Source organism: Hesperophylax consimilis, chromosome 13 (assembly GCF_061612785.1).
Source record: "Hesperophylax consimilis isolate HC1 chromosome 13, BYU_Hcon_1.0, whole genome shotgun sequence".
NCBI classification, from domain to species: domain Eukaryota; kingdom Metazoa; phylum Arthropoda; class Insecta; order Trichoptera; family Limnephilidae; genus Hesperophylax; species Hesperophylax consimilis.
In genome coordinates, this window is record NC_142848.1 from 3,295,423 (window position 1) to 3,315,769 (window position 20,347).

General features: G+C 34.1%; 1 protein-coding gene and 2 non-coding genes across 3 annotated transcripts in view; 1 reads left to right on the forward strand and 2 right to left on the reverse strand.

Annotated features, from left to right (window-relative positions):
- Positions 1 to 20,347, forward strand: part of Ptp36E (protein tyrosine phosphatase 36E) — a 625,696-nt gene that overhangs the window by 597,304 nt on the left and 8,045 nt on the right. Inside the window, exons 12-13 of the mRNA XM_089638731.1 lie at positions 12,089 to 12,165; positions 16,720 to 16,851. Of these exons, the coding sequence (XP_089494857.1) occupies positions 12,089 to 12,165; positions 16,720 to 16,851 (209 nt within the window). The remainder of the gene's footprint in view (positions 1 to 12,088; positions 12,166 to 16,719; positions 16,852 to 20,347) is intronic.
- On the reverse strand, positions 19,506 to 19,624 carry LOC149418304 (5S ribosomal RNA). The gene has a single exon (XR_016303057.1). It is a non-coding gene; the product is annotated as a 5S ribosomal RNA (ribosomal RNA).
- Positions 19,947 to 20,065, reverse strand: LOC149418305 (5S ribosomal RNA). The gene has a single exon (XR_016303058.1). It is a non-coding gene; the product is annotated as a 5S ribosomal RNA (ribosomal RNA).

Here is a 20,347-nt window from a genome sequence, read left to right on the forward strand (position 1 = left end):
TCACAATCTGTTTACATTGGATTTGAATGTTTAAGTTATATTCCGCTTTCTCCTGTATATCATACATCAATCCGTCCAACATCACAATCTGTTTACATTGGATTTGAATGTTTAAGTTATATTCCGCTTTCTCCTGTATATCATACATCAATCCGTCCAACATCACAATCTGTTTACATTGGATTTGAATGTTTAAGTTATATTCCGCTTTCTCCTGTATATCATACATCAATCCGTCCAACATCACAATCTGTTTACATTGGATTTGAATGTTTAAGTTATATTCCGCTTTCTCCTGTATATCATACATCAATCCGTCCAACATCACAATCTGTTTACATTGGATTTGAATGTTTAAGTTATATTCCGCTTTCTCCTGTATATCATACATCAATCCGTCCAACATCACAATCTGTTTACATTGGATTTGAATGTTTAAGTTATATTCCGCTTTCTCCTGTATATCATACATCAATCCGTCCAACATCACAATCTGTTTACATTGGATTTGAATGTTTAAGTTATATTCAGCTTTCTCCTGTATATCATACATCAACCCGTCCAACATCACAATCTGTTTACATTGGATTTGAATGTTTAAGTTATATTCCGCTTTCTCCTGTATATCATACATCAATCCGTCCAACATCACAATCTGTTTACATTGGATTTGAATGTTTAAGTTATATTCCGCTTTCTCCTGTATATCATACATCAATCCGTCCAACATCACAATCTGTTTACATTGGATTTGAATGTTTAAGTTATATTTCGCTTTCTCCTGTAAATCATACATCAATCCGTCCAACATCACAATCTGTTTACATTGGATTTAAATATTTAAGTTATATTCAGCTTTCTCCTGTATATCATACATCAACCCGTCCAACATCACAATCTGTTTACATTGGATTTGAATGTTTAAGTTATATTCCGCTTTCTCCTGTATATCATACATCAATCCGTCCAACATCACAATCTGTTTACATTGGATTTGAATGTTTAAGTTATATTTCGCTTTCTCCTGTAAATCATACATCAATCCGTCCAACATCACAATCTGTTTACATTGGATTTAAATATTTAAGTTATATTCAGCTTTCTCCTGTATATCATACATCAACCCGTCCAACATCACAATCTGTTTACATTGGATTTGAATGTTTAAGTTATATTCCGCTTTCTCCTGTATATCATACATCAATCCGTCCAACATCACAATCTGTTTACATTGGATTTGAATGTTTAAGTTATATTCCGCTTTCTCCTGTATATCATACATCAATCCGTCCAACATCACAATCTGTTTACATTGGATTTGAATGTTTAAGTTATATTTCGCTTTCTCCTGTAAATCATACATCAATCCGTCCAACATCACAATCTGTTTACATTGGATTTAAATATTTAAGTTATATTCAGCTTTCTCCTGTATATCATACATCAACCCGTCCAACATCACAATCTGTTTACATTGGATTTGAATGTTTAAGTTATATTCCGCTTTCTCCTGTATATCATACATCAATCCGTCCAACATCACAATCTGTTTACATTGGATTTGAATGTTTAAGTTATATTCCGCTTTCTCCTGTATATCATACATCAATCCGTCCAACATCACAATCTGTTTACATTGGATTTGAATGTTTAAGTTATATTTCGCTTTCTCCTGTAAATCATACATCAATCCGTCCAACATCACAATCTGTTTACATTGGATTTAAATATTTAAGTTATATTCAGCTTTCTCCTGTATATCATACATCAACCCGTCCAACATCACAATCTGTTTACATTGGATTTGAATGTTTAAGTTATATTCCGCTTTCTCCTGTATATCATACATCAATCCGTCCAACATCACAATCTGTTTACATTGGATTTGAATGTTTAAGTTATATTCCGCTTTCTCCTGTATATCATACATCAATCCGTCCAACATCACAATCTGTTTACATTGGATTTGAATGTTTAAGTTATATTCAGCTTTCTCCTGTATATCATACATCAACCCGTCCAACATCACAATCTGTTTACATTGGATTTGAATGTTTAAGTTATATTCCGCTTTCTCCTGTATATCATACATCAATCCGTCCAACATCACAATCTGTTTACATTGGATTTGAATGTTTAAGTTATATTCCGCTTTCTCCTGTATATCATACATCAATCCGTCCAACATCACAATCTGTTTACATTGGATTTGAATGTTTAAGTTATATTTCGCTTTCTCCTGTAAATCATACATCAATCCGTCCAACATCACAATCTGTTTACATTGGATTTAAATATTTAAGTTATATTCAGCTTTCTCCTGTATATCATACATCAACCCGTCCAACATCACAATCTGTTTACATTGGATTTGAATGTTTAAGTTATATTCCGCTTTCTCCTGTATATCATACATCAATCCGTCCAACATCACAATCTGTTTACATTGGATTTGAATGTTTAAGTTATATTTCGCTTTCTCCTGTAAATCATACATCAATCCGTCCAACATCACAATCTGTTTACATTGGATTTAAATATTTAAGTTATATTCAGCTTTCTCCTGTATATCATACATCAACCCGTCCAACATCACAATCTGTTTACATTGGATTTGAATGTTTAAGTTATATTCCGCTTTCTCCTGTATATCATACATCAATCCGTCCAACATCACAATCTGTTTACATTGGATTTGAATGTTTAAGTTATATTCCGCTTTCTCCTGTATATCATACATCAATCCGTCCAACATCACAATCTGTTTACATTGGATTTGAATGTTTAAGTTATATTTCGCTTTCTCCTGTAAATCATACATCAATCCGTCCAACATCACAATCTGTTTACATTGGATTTAAATATTTAAGTTATATTCAGCTTTCTCCTGTATATCATACATCAACCCGTCCAACATCACAATCTGTTTACATTGGATTTGAATGTTTAAGTTATATTCCGCTTTCTCCTGTATATCATACATCAATCCGTCCAACATCACAATCTGTTTACATTGGATTTGAATGTTTAAGTTATATTCCGCTTTCTCCTGTATATCATACATCAATCCGTCCAACATCACAATCTGTTTACATTGGATTTGAATGTTTAAGTTATATTTCGCTTTCTCCTGTAAATCATACATCAATCCGTCCAACATCACAATCTGTTTACATTGGATTTAAATATTTAAGTTATATTCAGCTTTCTCCTGTATATCATACATCAACCCGTCCAACATCACAATCTGTTTACATTGGATTTGAATGTTTAAGTTATATTCCGCTTTCTCCTGTATATCATACATCAATCCGTCCAACATCACAATCTGTTTACATTGGATTTGAATGTTTAAGTTATATTCCGCTTTCTCCTGTATATCATACATCAATCCGTCCAACATCACAATCTGTTTACATTGGATTTGAATGTTTAAGTTATATTTCGCTTTCTCCTGTAAATCATACATCAATCCGTCCAACATCACAATCTGTTTACATTGGATTTAAATATTTAAGTTATATTCAGCTTTCTCCTGTATATCATACATCAACCCGTCCAACATCACAATCTGTTTACATTGGATTTGAATGTTTAAGTTATATTCCGCTTTCTCCTGTATATCATACATCAATCCGTCCAACATCACAATCTGTTTACATTGGATTTGAATGTTTAAGTTATATTCCGCTTTCTCCTGTATATCATACATCAATCCGTCCAACATCACAATCTGTTTACATTGGATTTGAATGTTTAAGTTATATTTCGCTTTCTCCTGTAAATCATACATCAATCCGTCCAACATCACAATCTGTTTACATTGGATTTAAATATTTAAGTTATATTCAGCTTTCTCCTGTATATCATACATCAACCCGTCCAACATCACAATCTGTTTACATTGGATTTGAATGTTTAAGTTATATTCCGCTTTCTCCTGTATATCATACATCAATCCGTCCAACATCACAATCTGTTTACATTGGATTTGAATGTTTAAGTTATATTCCGCTTTCTCCTGTATATCATACATCAATCCGTCCAACATCACAATCTGTTTACATTGGATTTGAATGTTTAAGTTATATTTCGCTTTCTCCTGTAAATCATACATCAATCCGTCCAACATCACAATCTGTTTACATTGGATTTAAATATTTAAGTTATATTCAGCTTTCTCCTGTATATCATACATCAACCCGTCCAACATCACAATCTGTTTACATTGGATTTGAATGTTTAAGTTATATTCCGCTTTCTCCTGTATATCATACATCAATCCGTCCAACATCACAATCTGTTTACATTGGATTTGAATGTTTAAAGGTAGATATGATTTGAGATTATCACGGCCAAAAGTATTAGAGTGATTTTGGGGTATTATACCGTGATGTGCTACCTCCTTATTTAGTCAATGTTTCTGACAACGCAATATATTTTCCATCATCAGGCAGATGTGTAATAAATTAAAGGTAGTTTACGACATCTTCTTGTTGTAGGAGTAAAAATTCTTCCGGTTATGATGACATTGGGGATTTTACGGAATAATTACAGATTTGAGGTTTTCAATCCATCAAGTCATTGCGAATACCTACTTACTCCCATACATACTGCGCTAACAAGAGCTATTTTATTTATCTATGTATAAAATGAAAAAATATATTCATTAAAGTTTTCTATTTCTAACTCTAGAGACAATTATTTCTGATTTTTTTTTAAAACCATTTTACTCTACCTTCAATGTATATATGAGGAAATCAAAAACAAAAAATAAAAAGGATTAAAAAAGCGTTCTGGATGCCTTAAATTAAAATAAAAAATTTGACCAAAAAACTTTTTTTTTGTTTAATTATGTTAAACAAGTAGATTGGGTAATATTTTTTCATAATTTAAAATACATAAGCAGCTCACATCCTTGCCTACTAGATCCTTGCCTTACATTTTGAATAAAAAAAATTATGGGGAATTCCTACACACTAACACACTGACACCGGTTTTTCTCTCCTAAATATATAAATAGGTTTCAGTTTAGCTAATAGAACTTAGTTTTTATTGTGAGGGTAGATTTCAAAACCATTCTCCTATAGCAGTATGAAAATGGATCAAATTGCATTGTCCTTTTCTTTGTATATTCTTCTTATATCTTAAAATTTATTTGTCCTATAAAAAAGAGAGCCAATCACGAAATATTTCATTTTACTATTGTTATCTTCGCAAATATCTCGAAAGCGGAAAAACTGTTAACTTTGATGCTAAGTAATCCCACTTTGCTTTATTTAGTCTATTTCATGTGAGTTCTTTCCTAATAAATAGTAAATATATCTCGGTAGTTCGTAAAAATATACGTATTTTTTGTCTGTTTTTATCACCAGTATCGTAAGAATAGTTTATTTCACAGAATTTGAGCAATTTATTAAATTTCAAAGCTAATTTTCATGTTCTGTAAAAGCTTTATTTAAGTTCTGTTAGTATGTATATCCTTAATGACTAGATGGTTAATGTATTTGAACTAATAACTTGAATGGAAATCTCACAGAACTTGAAAATTAACTTTGAAATGAGATGATTTGTTCACAAATCACTAGAAGTGTGAACTATATTGATTTTAATTAAAACGGTAGTCGCCAATTTAAGTAAGTCCTTTCTTTAAATATTTACACTAATTTTGACTATAAAACTTTTTTAAATAAAGCTTTTTGAATTTCAATTTTGTTTTCTTTTCGAGCTGAAACTCGATAGAGAGACTCGTTGTCGATGACAATGCAATCTGTCAACTGTTAGTGGCAATCATATGCACTTACGCGGACTTTTACCCATTTTTCTGAAATCGGATGGTATTACATAAATGACGATCCTACATCTGACAAGGTTGGTGAAGTTGTAGACTGCAGTTTCTGGGTAGGAAGGTAAACAAAAAAATGAATTTTAAGACATTTTAAAATAGAGGTAATTTATTTTAAAAAGTAGTTTTTTCACGGTTGGTTTTTTTCATGTGAATACCGCACAAGAGTGCGGATCCAGAGCCAGTATGACAATGGCATCTTTATCTTAGGTATATTGTGAGGCTGAAGGTATTGTAAAATGGAATGAGATGTAGAAGAGGAAGTTTGAAAAGTACCTGGCTATTCAAATCTGGTCACCTAACACGGGTAAAGACCTTTCAAGCAATGATTTTATTCTGAATGATGGCCCTTCGTTAAGGCATATAAAATTCTCTTCGGCCACACTGGCACGCCCATAACGCGCCTCTATCAGTTTGTCTTTTCAGTGATTTTTACATTCTCGTCTTTTTGAATGAAGATTTGACGAAAACGGGAGAAGAATAATTCAATTTGCTACGGAGAAAAACTTCGTTAGACATGTAGTGTGAAATTCGAGGCTGAATTTTTCTATTAAAGTTTTTAAACCTCCATTAGTCAACGCAAGATGTCGCTAGACGCTATAACTTTAACGCGAACATTTACTCAGCAGTTTGTTGCCACGTTTTTTGGGACTTTTTTGAAAGTTTTGTTCGAAGAAATAAAAATAGGGAAAGAAAAGAAAAAAATTACTGAAAATAAACTGATAAGAGTGTATTGTGGGCGTGTCCATGTGCCCAATTTAAGCCAATTTATTTCTTATTTGTGGTGAAATTGACAAAATAATTTCTAATGTAGACATTCTTATAAGCCTGTCAGGAGGTCTAGCACGGACGATCAATAAAGCCCTTTGTCCTATGTCAATGCGATATTAAAGAAAAACGTCATCCATGGTCAGTTAACGATATTTGCGAGCACGGTCAGAGTATGATTCTGACAAAAGCTGTTACTTTTAGGGCGGTCTCCAAGGTGTCGGCTAAGCTGACAATATGCACGACATTTTGGATAATGACGTTGGTTATGCAAAATAACTAGGCTTATTGATGAATGGGGGGGAACTAACTAATATCTTAGAACTGAAAGAAATCGTAATTAACTCGCTTTTTATTGTCAAAAAATACACACGACATTGTTAATTTATTACTATTTTTACCTTTTACGTAGCTGTCTGACGTTTAGGAATGTCAATTCATAGAGATAGGCGCCAGTGTTTCCGGTGTATATATATTGTTACGAACTGGGGTTTGCGGACTCCACGATTGGAGCCAGTGCCGGCTTTTTCAGCGTCAGTAGGTAGAATCATGGGACTCTAATCACTTAGCTCAGGTTTGGGTCGGCAGGTTATGTCTTTACACGGGGAACATTCAACAATTCAAGACTCCACTTCCCTCGTCAAATGAAACACCTATGGGAATGATTAATGAGTGTATTTACAGTCAACAGGCACACAGAATAACACAAAATGGGGACACAATATACGTCCTAAATTATTCCTGGCTGATTGAATTGAACAAATCTCTTTCTCATATTGGCTCCGTCTGGCAGACGTGTTTAACAGACATTAAAAGAAGGCACATAATGGGCAAAGGTTTGGCAGTAAGATGCGCGCCGTTCTGCACCGCCTAGTTCTGCGTTGAATTTAGTTTCGCGGGGTTTTTAAAATGTGTTTGAGAGATCTGTTTCGTGACAATATAATAGTGTATTATTGCGTTATCGACATCGGTTTGGATATCAATCGCGACTATTATCGGTAAATCGGTATAAAATCATCGGTAGTTACGCCTACTGATCTGATTCTGTAAGTTATCGATTTCAATGTGCTCCACCCCTAGCGCTAGGATCCTAGGAAATGTTATTTTTCTTTTAAATCACAATAGATTACACTAGATGGGATTAAGATAACATGCCATGAGATATTTGAATTTCTGGATTCGCGCCAATTTTCAACTCACAATTTCAACAAATTCTATAAATAAATAAATTTTTAATTAATAAATCTGTGGTTTGGTTCTAAAAAAGCCAATGTCAGTTTTTAAAGTTATGTTCACTATTAGCAGAAGTTGTTCTTTTTAGCAAGTAATGACATTGGTCTTTTTGGAAGCAAGCCACAGACATATTACGATTGTTTTTAAACCATCCTGAATTCAAAACCTTAAGCCCTCGGAATATAGTAACAAAAAAAAAAAAAAAAACTTGTGTTGTCATGAGGGGTGACTAAGTTATCCCTTACCCTTATTGTGTTTTGTGAAAAAATTAACTTAACATTGTTGATTTTTTTTTTTAATCAACGAACGTTGACTTTCGGTCGACGACGGCCGGGGTTGTACTGACTAGTCGCTACCTCTTATGAAGGACCCCTTCATGCTTTGGTAATAGCGCGAGCGAGTGAGATGACGCACATCACCCAGATGGGAGACACTCTGCCTATAGAATTCAACTACAAAACAATCTGTTTTAATCTCTAGTAGATTAGTTTTTTATGGTAGATCGTGTGTTTACGGGTTTTGTAGATTTTTATCACACTAGCTTCATAGAGGAAAAAATCTTCAGTGTCTATATCGCCTTTGGGAATGCTGTGTGGAGGTTATTTTAAGGAAAAGGAAGGAGATGAAGTACTGGGAAGGATAGAGGTATTACGGTTGGGTATCTAGACAAAGCTCACACCATAAACACGGGCACCCCTGCCTGTCACCAAACATAGCTAACCACTTGGAGTGACCTACCAACGGCGGTGTTGGTTTTCCAATAAATTGTTCCCGGGGAGGCAGTATCCATACACACCTGCCAAATTGAAATACAAAAAATATCAAAACTATTAATTCTCTATTTAAAATTACACATGAAAGTTAGTAATTTCAGAGTACCCCTGTTGGCAACGGGAAGGTTAAAACTACCATTCTTACAGCATTAATAACATTCGACTTAAGTCCTGTATCTGTTTATAATACTTGCTGCTGTCTAATTACCAACTACCAATAGAAGCACATTTATCTATTTACTAACTAATAACTTCTTCTTCTGGATGACGTGACTACTTAGACTAGAATATAATAGGATTACTCTGATTAGTTGGCTAAGAGGATTACTAAAATGACTCATCACTTCATGATAAAATATAGGTACCTAATACCTAGTATTACGTAAGAAGGGAATAACATAATACCTACTTCGGCGGCTTATAAATGGGTATAGACTTTATTAATACCGAGAGAATATCAGGTACTTGATAGTGATGTAAAGGTAGCAACAAAAGAGATGGTTCCATGACAAAACAGAATATTGAATAAAAGAATTTACTATAATACCGTGCAGATGTGTTGTGCCTGATGATGGACACTGTAATACTGTCCGAAACGTTGGCTAAAGATGGATGTAGCGCAACGCGGCATAATACCCCAAAAATTAATCACTATAATACTTTTGGCCGTGAATCTCAAATAATATCTAAATTAGTAAATCTATTTTAAAGATAATTTTTATTTTATTTGTATGACTGGGGATTGAACCTTCCCACAAGGAACTGAAGTCGATAATTCTACCAAACTCGTCTAGTACCGATCAAGTAGGACCGAAATTTATTTCTTTTTTTATGTAATGTGATCCGAAATACGTTTTTACCACCAAAGTGAATAGATTACATTTTCATCAATAACTAGTCTATCTGCTGAGTTTCAGCTCGATCGTATGTCGGGAAGTGAATCAATTCATTTACATTCATTCATTCCCAAAAACAACCTGACCTAAACTAACTCTTCAACATCTGACCTAAACTGGTTCGCTGGTGACTGAGCAGGGTTGCCCGGATTCACGAGGTGACGTATGTCCAGGGGTTTGGCACGATCAAATTAATAACTTAACAATATCGGATCTATAGGCTCAATTTCCGATGATTTCATATCGAAAACCCTCGCGCGGTTGCGCTGTCGATAGCCGAACCGAAATTGAAATAAGAAATGGTTATACGATAGCAACACTGGCGGATCTGTTATATGCACCAAAGATTGATTATTGCTTACTGTAGTATTTTTCGTTTTAAAAATCGATTAGTGACCTCACCAATCTCCTCGGGATCTTTTTCTGTTATATAAAGGGATCAAATAATACCTAGAAACAGGTTTAATTTAGAATCTGATATCATTCTCGAGATAGAGGCGTAAAAACGAATTACAAATACTGTTTGAAATAAATGAATTTTCTTTAATCAAAACGTTAGATGTTTTCCCACGTAATGTATAAATAAATTACGTAGTTACGTAAATCGGCTGGTTTTGGAAAAACTAAAATTACGTTAAAAAATTACATCAAAAGTTCCAACTTCTCCCAACTGACCGAAGCCTGTGGGACTATGGCTTCCCCAGTTGGGGTATATTGTGATGCTGTAGGGAGTGTGAAAAAGGAAGGAGATGGGGAATAGTAAGTTTGGAAAGAGAGACTGTACTAAACCACAACATTATTCAATCATGCCGTCATTGATGACGTTAGTGTACCTTTTTGGATCCCTGAATTTAGTTGAGTCTCCATTGTAGGATTTTGGAAACAAACATACGAGTATCTATGTATTTTAAAAAACCCCTTCGCTTATTAGTTTCTCTCTATTAGTGCCAGTTTAAAATGGTATTCATATATATTTTGTGGACCCAGCGTTGTCAAGTGAACACTACTACCTAATCTTATTTCGCAATCATTGTTTAATTAAATCAATATAAATCACCGTCTACTAAGAAACCTCGAAACTTTCCATATTCCTTTCCAATTAACCAACTTAACCTTCTCCAAACCTCTAATTCAAATGTGTCGACTTTTTTTATAAAATCCACTGTACACAGTGGTAAGATTCCGAACATATTTAGCGATAGCATAGCCCCCAGAACATTACTAAATTTCTTGGATCTCCTGCTTTAACTACTTTATTGTTGACTGTAATCAATATGTGATCCAACTAATGGGGTAGCTATGATTAACAATTAGAATTGGAAAGTATTCTAACTATCCCTTGGTCTTTTCCATCGATACAATCAGAGATGTGCTTTATTTAAAATAAATCCATTTCAAATGGAAATGCAAAATGGGCATTTTCCATTTTGCATTTTAAATGCTTTTCTAAAAACCATTTTGCATTTTGCATTTTAAATGCTTTTCTCAATGCATTTTCCATTTTAAATGCTTTTTTGCAACATTCTTCCTACAATCTCCACTCATCTTTTTTTCATAAGCCCCAAATATCAGTCGGTCCTCAACCTCGCTATGAGAGATAATTTACATTTGTCAAGTTGCTCCCTGGTGGGAGCCCTGACAGTTGAGTGATACCATTAAAAAAAACTGATTCAAATACTGAACATGGGGCCATGACGATGTAATATTAAATGTTAGATAGCAGTTTCTATGTTTTTACGTTGGCAACATTAATCCCGCGCAAATTTTTTATGGTTTCATAATCTGTAGTCGTGGTGTTATTGGATTTACCATCATGTAATATGTTTGTTCTACATTGATGTCAATTATTAAATGACAAAATTGTTTAAAAATGCATTTTGAAAATAGGTATTTTGCATTTTGCATTTCAAATGCTTTTCTAAAAACCATTTTGCATTTTGCATTTTCAAATGGAAAAGTTTTGGCCCATTTCCATTTTGCATTTCAAATGGTTTTAGGTACCCATTTTGCACATCTCTGGATACAATAAACTTGAGGAACACTGCTTGGTCATCTCTGCATAAACTTCCGTAACAATTTTTGTTGTTTGTTTTTGGGGTGTTATGCCGTGTTGCGCTAACTCCTTCTTTAGCCGACGATTCGGACAGCGTTGCAGTGTCCATCATCAGGGCAGATCCGGTAGATCCGAAGATGTGTCAACGCTGTCCGAAACGTCGGCTAAAGAAGGAGTTAGCGCAACACGGCATAACACCCCAAAAACAAACAACAAAAATGCTTTTGGCCGTGAGAATCTAAAAACTTACCTTCCGTAACAATTTTGCTAACAGACTGTTCATGCATAAATAAATTGCTGCACCTGTCACTGACGTAGGTACTCCACACTGTCAGACAGGGACAGGTAATTGGGAAACTGGTTGGGTGGGGGAATGCAGGAACAACATGTATAGTTGTACACCGTTATTGGACGGTTGGCATTTATTCTTTGTATTTTTAATGTCAACCTCTTTTCCTGTTGTGCACTTACATATACACGTGATTTCCCTTTTTTTAAATAATCTTTTTTTTCTTTGCAGCCGACAACTTCCGACCCTATCTGACCTCGTTCCAAGGCAACAGTTTCACAGACTACATAAATGCGGTGTTCGTTGACGTAAGTAAATTGTACCTGCCAACAGTACCAACCAATTAATTCTTTTGAGCTAGTCTGAGAAACAAGAAGACCGATGCAATGGAAGAGTCATTTCAGATCCTCCGCAAAAGGACAATACTAACTTTCTGCTGAGAAAATAAAAACTTTTGAAATTGATTAATTAAATCACGGGAAATTAAAATTGTTGGATTTATCATTATTGGATTTTAGCTAACAGACCCTTTACCTATTTAAGTTTAAACAAAATAAATACACTTTTCAAATTAAAAATTAAAATAATATTCTGGTAAAAAAAATTACCCTACATAGGGTAGGTACTAGTTCTAATTTTGAATATGATAATTACAATAATTTTCTATTAATATAGTTTATGATTAGTCTCTATAATATTTTATTATGCAAGTTATTTGAATCAGAGCACAATCACAGACGGACCTACAGTATTTTTGATAATATCGTAATTTAAATATTTTTACAAACAAACGATAAATGTAGAACCATAGGCCTAGAGATCTCCTCAAACAGCCATCTTAAATTATTGTAAAGCAGCAATTGCTCTTGAACGGTGAGCGCTGATGCCATGAATTTTGCAAAAAAAAAATTTACCCGACTTTTCCGCTCGAAGCGACATTTCCATCATATTGTTTGAAGCTTTAAAATTAGCAATAAGCTGTAAAAAATGTTTAAATTGCATGACGCCAAAGCTCACGCCGTTCTAGTTCGCTTCAATTATTCACAGTTGTTCTGAAATAAAATAAATAAAAGTATTATAGTGATTTGTATTTGGAGCCGTTTCCGCCTGATGATGGACAAATAAATTGATTACACATCTGCCATGATGATTGACACTGCAATGCTGTCGAACGTTGGCTAAAGAAGGAGGTAGCGCAACACGGCATAATACCCCAAAACCAATCAATATAACGTACTTTTTATTAGTAAAAATGCAGTATACAGTATTGAATGGTAGAAAAACTGGGACTTCCGAGGAAGACTTCACGCCTGATCTCTTCACTGGAATGAGTTACGTAGTAGAATTAGAATCGATATAATGTAGTTATTTACCGGTAATGTGGATTACATGGGTGGTAAAATGAGGCTTTAGGTATAAGACATAGCACGATCAAGTGAAACAAATTCTCATTAGAATTCAATAATATTATTTCCACCTTAAAATGCACCCAGGTGTCAGGTACTCTAGAAGAATTCACAAACTCAAAACATTACCCCAAATCATTCGTAAGACTACAAGCAAGGCCGTATACACGTCAGCTAGTTATAAATTAAATCAAGTTCAACACATTAATTTAGTTTTTCAGTAAAAACAACAGGTGTCAGAAATAGATGTTTTTAACCGTAGGTTACATTGTGGCAAAAACAATTATTTAAAAGAGGTTCTATTTACAGAAACGACAAACACCTAAGGACCATTACAGAGATAAAAGTATGTGTGTGTGTTGCATATTCTATAAAGCTTATCATCTCCCAAAAGACTTTTTTTTTCCCTAGAATAAAATTCTCCAGATGTCTCTACGCAATAGAGGTCCATTTTGCACCACGTAAAACGTGTACACCATAGTACAAAGACAATAGTTGGAGAGTATGAAAATTTTAAACGATTTTTTCAAGTATCTGCCGCTTTGTCGTCCCAACAGTGGAATGAAATTCTTTTGTTCAGCGAATTTCACTCAGTTACAGTAGTTGCCACAGTATTAATTCCGTGGGAAGTCCGTTAGACACGAAATGTATTCTGCATTCTTCAAGGGAAATTACTGCAATGAAAAAATCTACGTACAGTTGAAATTGCGGAAGGTTTTATGAAAGAGCGTTTCTGTTTAAATTAAGTTATAAAAAACGTTTTGCGAAACTTTACGACTAATAAAGGGTGGAATTATACGCGTGCATACGTGCTAATGACCCCAGCATTTAAAAGATTCATTAGTATTCCACATGCTATCAACATTAGAAGAAAGATCCGACCAAAATTTTTTTTTTAAATTATCCACAACGCTGTTGATAACGACTACCTTCTGGAAAATGTTAATTTCCACTGTCCAGTTCCGAATATACAATCAAACAAACGCTGATATTTTCCATTTGTCCTTGGTTCAATTTACTAAATGCATATTTGAGAAAATTAAATCAAATTGTTAATTACATACCCTCTCCCCCTGCTGTGTGAAAGATATCTAAGTTATTTTCTTTTTTTCAGTTATTCTGATGTTTATTTCTGTATGTAATATGAATTTTATGTGGAAATTTTACTGGTTCATGCAAACATGTAAAATTTATTTATTTATATAAATATAACTGTTTTTGCTCCAATAAACAAAAATAAAATAAAAACAATTCACACTTCGGGTATCGGCTTAAAATACTAGCTACCAAAACAAACGCAAAAAATCCGAAAAAGCACCCTTACGAAAACACATTTTTATTGAGATTTTTATACCCTGACATAGGTTCATTTCTTATCACGTACTATGGTTTAGTTTCTTATTTATATTTTTGAATTATATCTGTATAAAAATCTTATTTAGTCGGCTAAGAAAACACCAAAATCGATTAAAAACCTAAGGCAGCAAACCTTTTTCAAATTTTTGACAATCTATATATATAAAAATTAATGTTTCTTTGTTTTCATTCGTCCGATTGCGAATAAAAATAATTAAACTTTTGTACTTATTAGTACCAAGGGCGTTTGAAGAGTAGTTCGAGTGAAAAAAGAAGTCGGGAACGCTCGAAAAAGACTTAAGGAGATGCCATACGTAGTAATGCAAAATCATGTGTTTTTGGTTTAAAAATTTGATCGCCTAGAAATGTTTCAGATGCTTTAATTAAATACTGCGAGTTTAATACATTTTGGCCTTTGAAATAATTTAGTATTTTTTAGAGACTTTTTATAAAAATAATGTATAAGGGCTATGAAAACTGCTTTAAAGTTCAAAATCTCCTACTTACGAACCCATGTTCGGTTATGATTGTATTGTATAATATGGTAAATTAAGTTATTTATAAAATGATCGAAAAAAAAATATTTATGCGTGAACATCCACAAAATAAAATAAAAGGCACTTTTTGGCCGTGTTTTTTTCTTGCATAAATCAAAACAGGCGGATGGTGTTAAGCGGGAATTTAAACCTTATCGCCATCTACGTAAGGGTTGTTATAGATAGCGGCTCAATTTAAAATATTACACGACGTAGAGCATCGTCTTAACGCATTTTCTCGACGCTGGAATAAAATAGGGAATCGAATTAAAGTCGATATAATTTAGTTTTTAAAGTAACAGTATGTGAATTTTATGTAACTACATGAATTGAATGGTAGAAAAAATCGGTGATGCCTTAGGAAGACATGAATCAAATAATTATTTGTGGTAAAATGAGATGTAAGTGATGAAGAGGTGTAAGGATAATGTACGACTTGGAAGTGAATGATTCAAGAGGTCGAGGTCGCCCGAAGAAGACAGAGCACGATCAAGTGAAACAAATTCTTATTACAATACAATAATATTATTTCCACCGTAAATATGCACCCAGTTGTCAGGTACTCTAGATTTCACGTCCTCAAAACTTTACACCAAATCATTTATAAACTTTAGTCCTCGAGCAACACCAGGTACATGTCAGCTTGTAAGCTATAAATGGGCGATTTAATCACAATTTTTGCCGTATTTTATACTTTTACGTAAAATTGGCCGCCAGTGCGGAAGTCGTTAATATAAATTGTTATACTCGTAATTAGTGTTACGATATATATGGGATTTTAATAAAACATTATCTTTAATATTTGAGACTCGTAGAATAACCGACTTTTAGTCTATTAAGCTTCATTTCCCTTCTTGACGATGTGTCAAACAGCCTCCAACTCCAGCCTCCTGCCTCCAACATCAGAGCAGATGTGGCATGGTGATAGGCACTGCAAGACTTAGAAGTGGGAAGAGCAAGACAGGTTATTACCACAAAAATCTCAAATAATTTATATACTCTACTAATTGTGTAATGCAGAATCCAACCCTCGAACCCAAATTAGCGCCTTCTCCACAAAAGCTCTCCACTGGATACGGTTCCACGTCATCATTCCTCAGTCATGTTCCAATCTTCTTCCATTAATATCCACCCTTTTTTCGGTCCTAAAATAATCATTAATACTCTCTGATAAAGGATCTTACGTCCAGGTATTTATTTTGCACCCATATCTTCAATCTACCAACGGAAGAGTTAACTCTGGTAACTGAGTTAACCAAAGATATTAGAAGAGCGAGATATGCTATGTTGGCCGCCGGACCGTAGCCGAAGTACTACCTAATTAGGGTACTTTGAACGGTATCGGGACGTGTACGCACAGAAATCTGTTCTATGAATTAGTGCGGATACCTTAGCGCAAGCGAAGGTGTGCAGTAGTATTGGTGAACAAAACCGGCGACACTCGGCAAAACAATTCCACTCAGTACGAACTGCTCATAGCACATCTCGTTCTTCTAATATCTTTGGATTTAACTCAAGGTTAACCGTGTCAAGCTGTAGATATAATATATTGTTCTGTTTCCAGGGATATACGAAGCCTCGCGAGTACATTGTCACGGAGTGGCCTCTGAAGGGGACATGCGGCGAGTTCTGGTCGCTGGTGTACGACTACGAGTGCGCTGCCGTGGTGGTGCTCTGCATACCCCCGCACAGCTCGGTGAGTTGTTGTTTGTTGCTCTCCTCTATCCAGATGTAATCCAGTTATATAACTAACAACATGTACGCACCCGCACACTGCCTACTAACACTGTGTGGCTAGTAAGTTTAGAGTCATTTTTATTTAAAAGTATCTTCTTGACGTGTACGGTGAAGGAGATAACCACCTGTTTGTGATACCTCCAACATTGTGGTTAGGAGTAGAAGTGCGACGACTTCTGGCCGCTGGTGTACGACCATAAGAGCGCTGCCGCGCCGCACAATATCTTCAAGCTTTTGTCGTAGAGAAGTAATTGTATCATAATAACATTTAGCATGAATTTCTTTATAAATAAATTACTTACAGACATAAATAACTTGGCGGTGAAGCAGCAAATACTTTTAAACGGTGAGCTCTGGCCACCATGAATTTTGCACAGATTTTTTTTCGGATTTTCAATGCGACTATATTGATTACTATATAATAGAGATCTTTTATGATTTTTAAATACATATATTTTCTTTATTAAATAAACAAATAAATTAACGAATGAAATGGAATCTTGGAAGTTGAAATTAACCCACTTTCCTACATCCGATCGAGCTGAAACTCAGGAGATAGACTCGTTGACGATGACAATGTATTAAATCAACTTTTGGCGGTAACCACGCACACACACGCATTTCTCTAAAAATGGATGACACTATGAAAATTCGATACAATAAGTTTAAAATACATTTTACAAGTTCACAGCAACTAAGAGCTAGTCCCCGGGGAGGATGGTACAATCCTCAATCAAACCAAAAAATTATGTTTTTTAAACACACAGTTTCATACAGGGTTTCAGCTAATCTATTAATAAAAATAGAAGTACCTATGCGGTAAAAAAAACTTTGTTTTTCACTGGTTGGTTTCTAAGATATAATTAATATAAAAGTTTTTATTAGTAATAAAAACGTTTATATAAATTAACTAATTTTAATATCTTTGGTTGAATTTTTATAAGACACGTTCCTTTTTGAGAACCTTAAATAACCTGTGGAGCATTTCGAAGTTTTCTTTGTTTCCCCTGGACTGTACAAAGAACTCCACTGGAAATAACTTAATTAAATCTTCTAGAGAATGTAATTAATATTTCGTAGAACTATAACACAATTTGCACTAGCAGTGTGTAGGGCCATTGAAGAAATGCATAATAATTTAGTTTTGCTCATTCGTGTAAAACCTAGAGGTGGATTATTTTTTCCGTCCGGGCTGCATGTTTTACTTGAGACTGAGGCGTATCTTGTAATATTTATTTACGGAAACTGCTCGAAACGACCTCCGCCGGAACTAGCGATGCACAACTTTTTTTACCAATGGAGCTAATTTTCATAAATTCTCCAGCTGTTCACGGACCGCAAAAAATACAATTGATTCGTATTGCTTCAAAGACATTGACAAAGAATCAAGACTTACCCAACGATGGCTTGTAAAATATTGTATCTCCATAAATCATATTATTGAGAAAACTTTAAAAAAATTTGTAAACCTTCAAAGTTCTGGAAGTATTTTTTGGTTTTTGTTATTGTTACAGTTGTTTCGGCTTACAAGGCCATTTTCAAACTATCCAAACAGTATGAAACAATGACAGAAATCAAAAAATACTTGCAGAACTTAATTATAATACTATGAAATGTGATTTACATTAAATATAAAAAAAATAATGGAGTTCTACGAATTCAACACAAAAACAGTAAATAAACAAATTAATATCATATATTAATATTTTAATAATATTTTGGCATAGGCTTTCGTTTAGCATAAAAACAAATTACATTTTCTCTGCACATAAAATTATGCCTGAAGGATTTAAAATTTGTAAATAATATATGTTTAAATATTTTCGACGGTAAGTTTGGGAAATGATGCAATATTTTAAGCAATGAAGGCTTTCTTTAAAGTACTGAGAAATATTTTAACTGTAAGCCATCGACAAGTAATGTGGAATTAATTTCATTTTTACGAGATTACGGCACAACAGTCCGAAATGAAATTTTTTTGTACCAGAGTCTCACTCTCGAGGACGTCAACACAATCTTCTATATAGTAGAGCAAGCCACACTAATTTATTTATGAACTCACCTGTGGAGAGAGCTACGTGTTTTTTGAATGCGGTAGATAAAAAAATAGATTTATTGAAGTGAAACTTCTTTACCCGCGTCATGCAATTTCGAGGACCGGAGTAAAACGAACTCATGACCGAAACGAAAATGCGGGACCGATTAAAGTTCATTTGATCTAGTCAAAGTTTTGAAGTAAAATATAAATGCTTCTTAGCTCATCTCGACAACTGGCGTTGGTGGTGTAATGGTCAGCGTAGTTGCTTTCCAAGCAGTTGATCCGAGTTCGATTCTCGGCCATCGCACATTATTTTTTTGTTTTTAACGCCTTTTTTTTTTTCAATGGTTGACCATAATATCAATCCACTAAGTAATATTTTAGGCCTGTAGCATACTTGAAAAGTTAAAGAATGATATAAGATTGTTTATGATGTTAACGATAAAAAAATAATCAATCCACTAAGTAATATTTTAGGCCTGTAGCATACTTGAAAAGTTAAAGAATTTTATGATATTATTAATGATAGTAACGATAAAAAAATAAAAAAAAACATAAAATTACCATAAAAAATGGGCCAACGGCACGCGGTGTTCCCAAGCGGTCACCCATCCAAGTACTGACCGCGCCCAATGTTGCTTAACTTCGGTGATCGGACGAGAACCGGTGTGTTCAACATGGTATGGTCGTTGGCAAACGCTAAACAATATTAATTTCTATTCTACCTGCCAATAAATATATGAAAATTAGTATAAAAAAGCCCTAATAATACTGAAAACATTAGCAAGGTGTGTGCGACGTTGATAAAAATAATCATTACATACGCGCTTGAAAAAGATCGTAATTACATCCATAACTTTGCAGGAATTTTTTTTTTCAATGGTTGACCATAATATCAATCCACTAAGTAATATTTTAGGCCTGTAGCATACTTGAAAAGTTAAAGAATTTTATGATATTATTAATGATAGTAACGATAAAAAAATAAAAAAAACATGAAATTACCATAAAAAATGGGCCAACGGCACGCGGTGTTCCCAAGCGGTCACCCATCCAAGTACTGACCGCGCCCAATGTTGCTTAACTTCGGTGATCGGACGAGAACCGGTGTGTTCAACATGGTATGGTCGTTGGCAAACGCTAAACAATATTAATTTCTATTCTACCTGCCAATAAATATATGAAAATTAGTATAAAAAAGCCCTAATAATACTGAAAACATTAGCAAGGTGTGTGCGACGTTGATAAAAATAATCATTACATACGCGCTTGAAAAAGATCGTAATTACATCCATAACTTTGCAGGAATTTTTTTTTTCAATGGTTGACCATAATATCAATCCACTAAGTAATATTTTAGGCCTGTAGCATACTTGAAAAGTTAAAGAATTTTATGATATTATTAATGATAGTAACG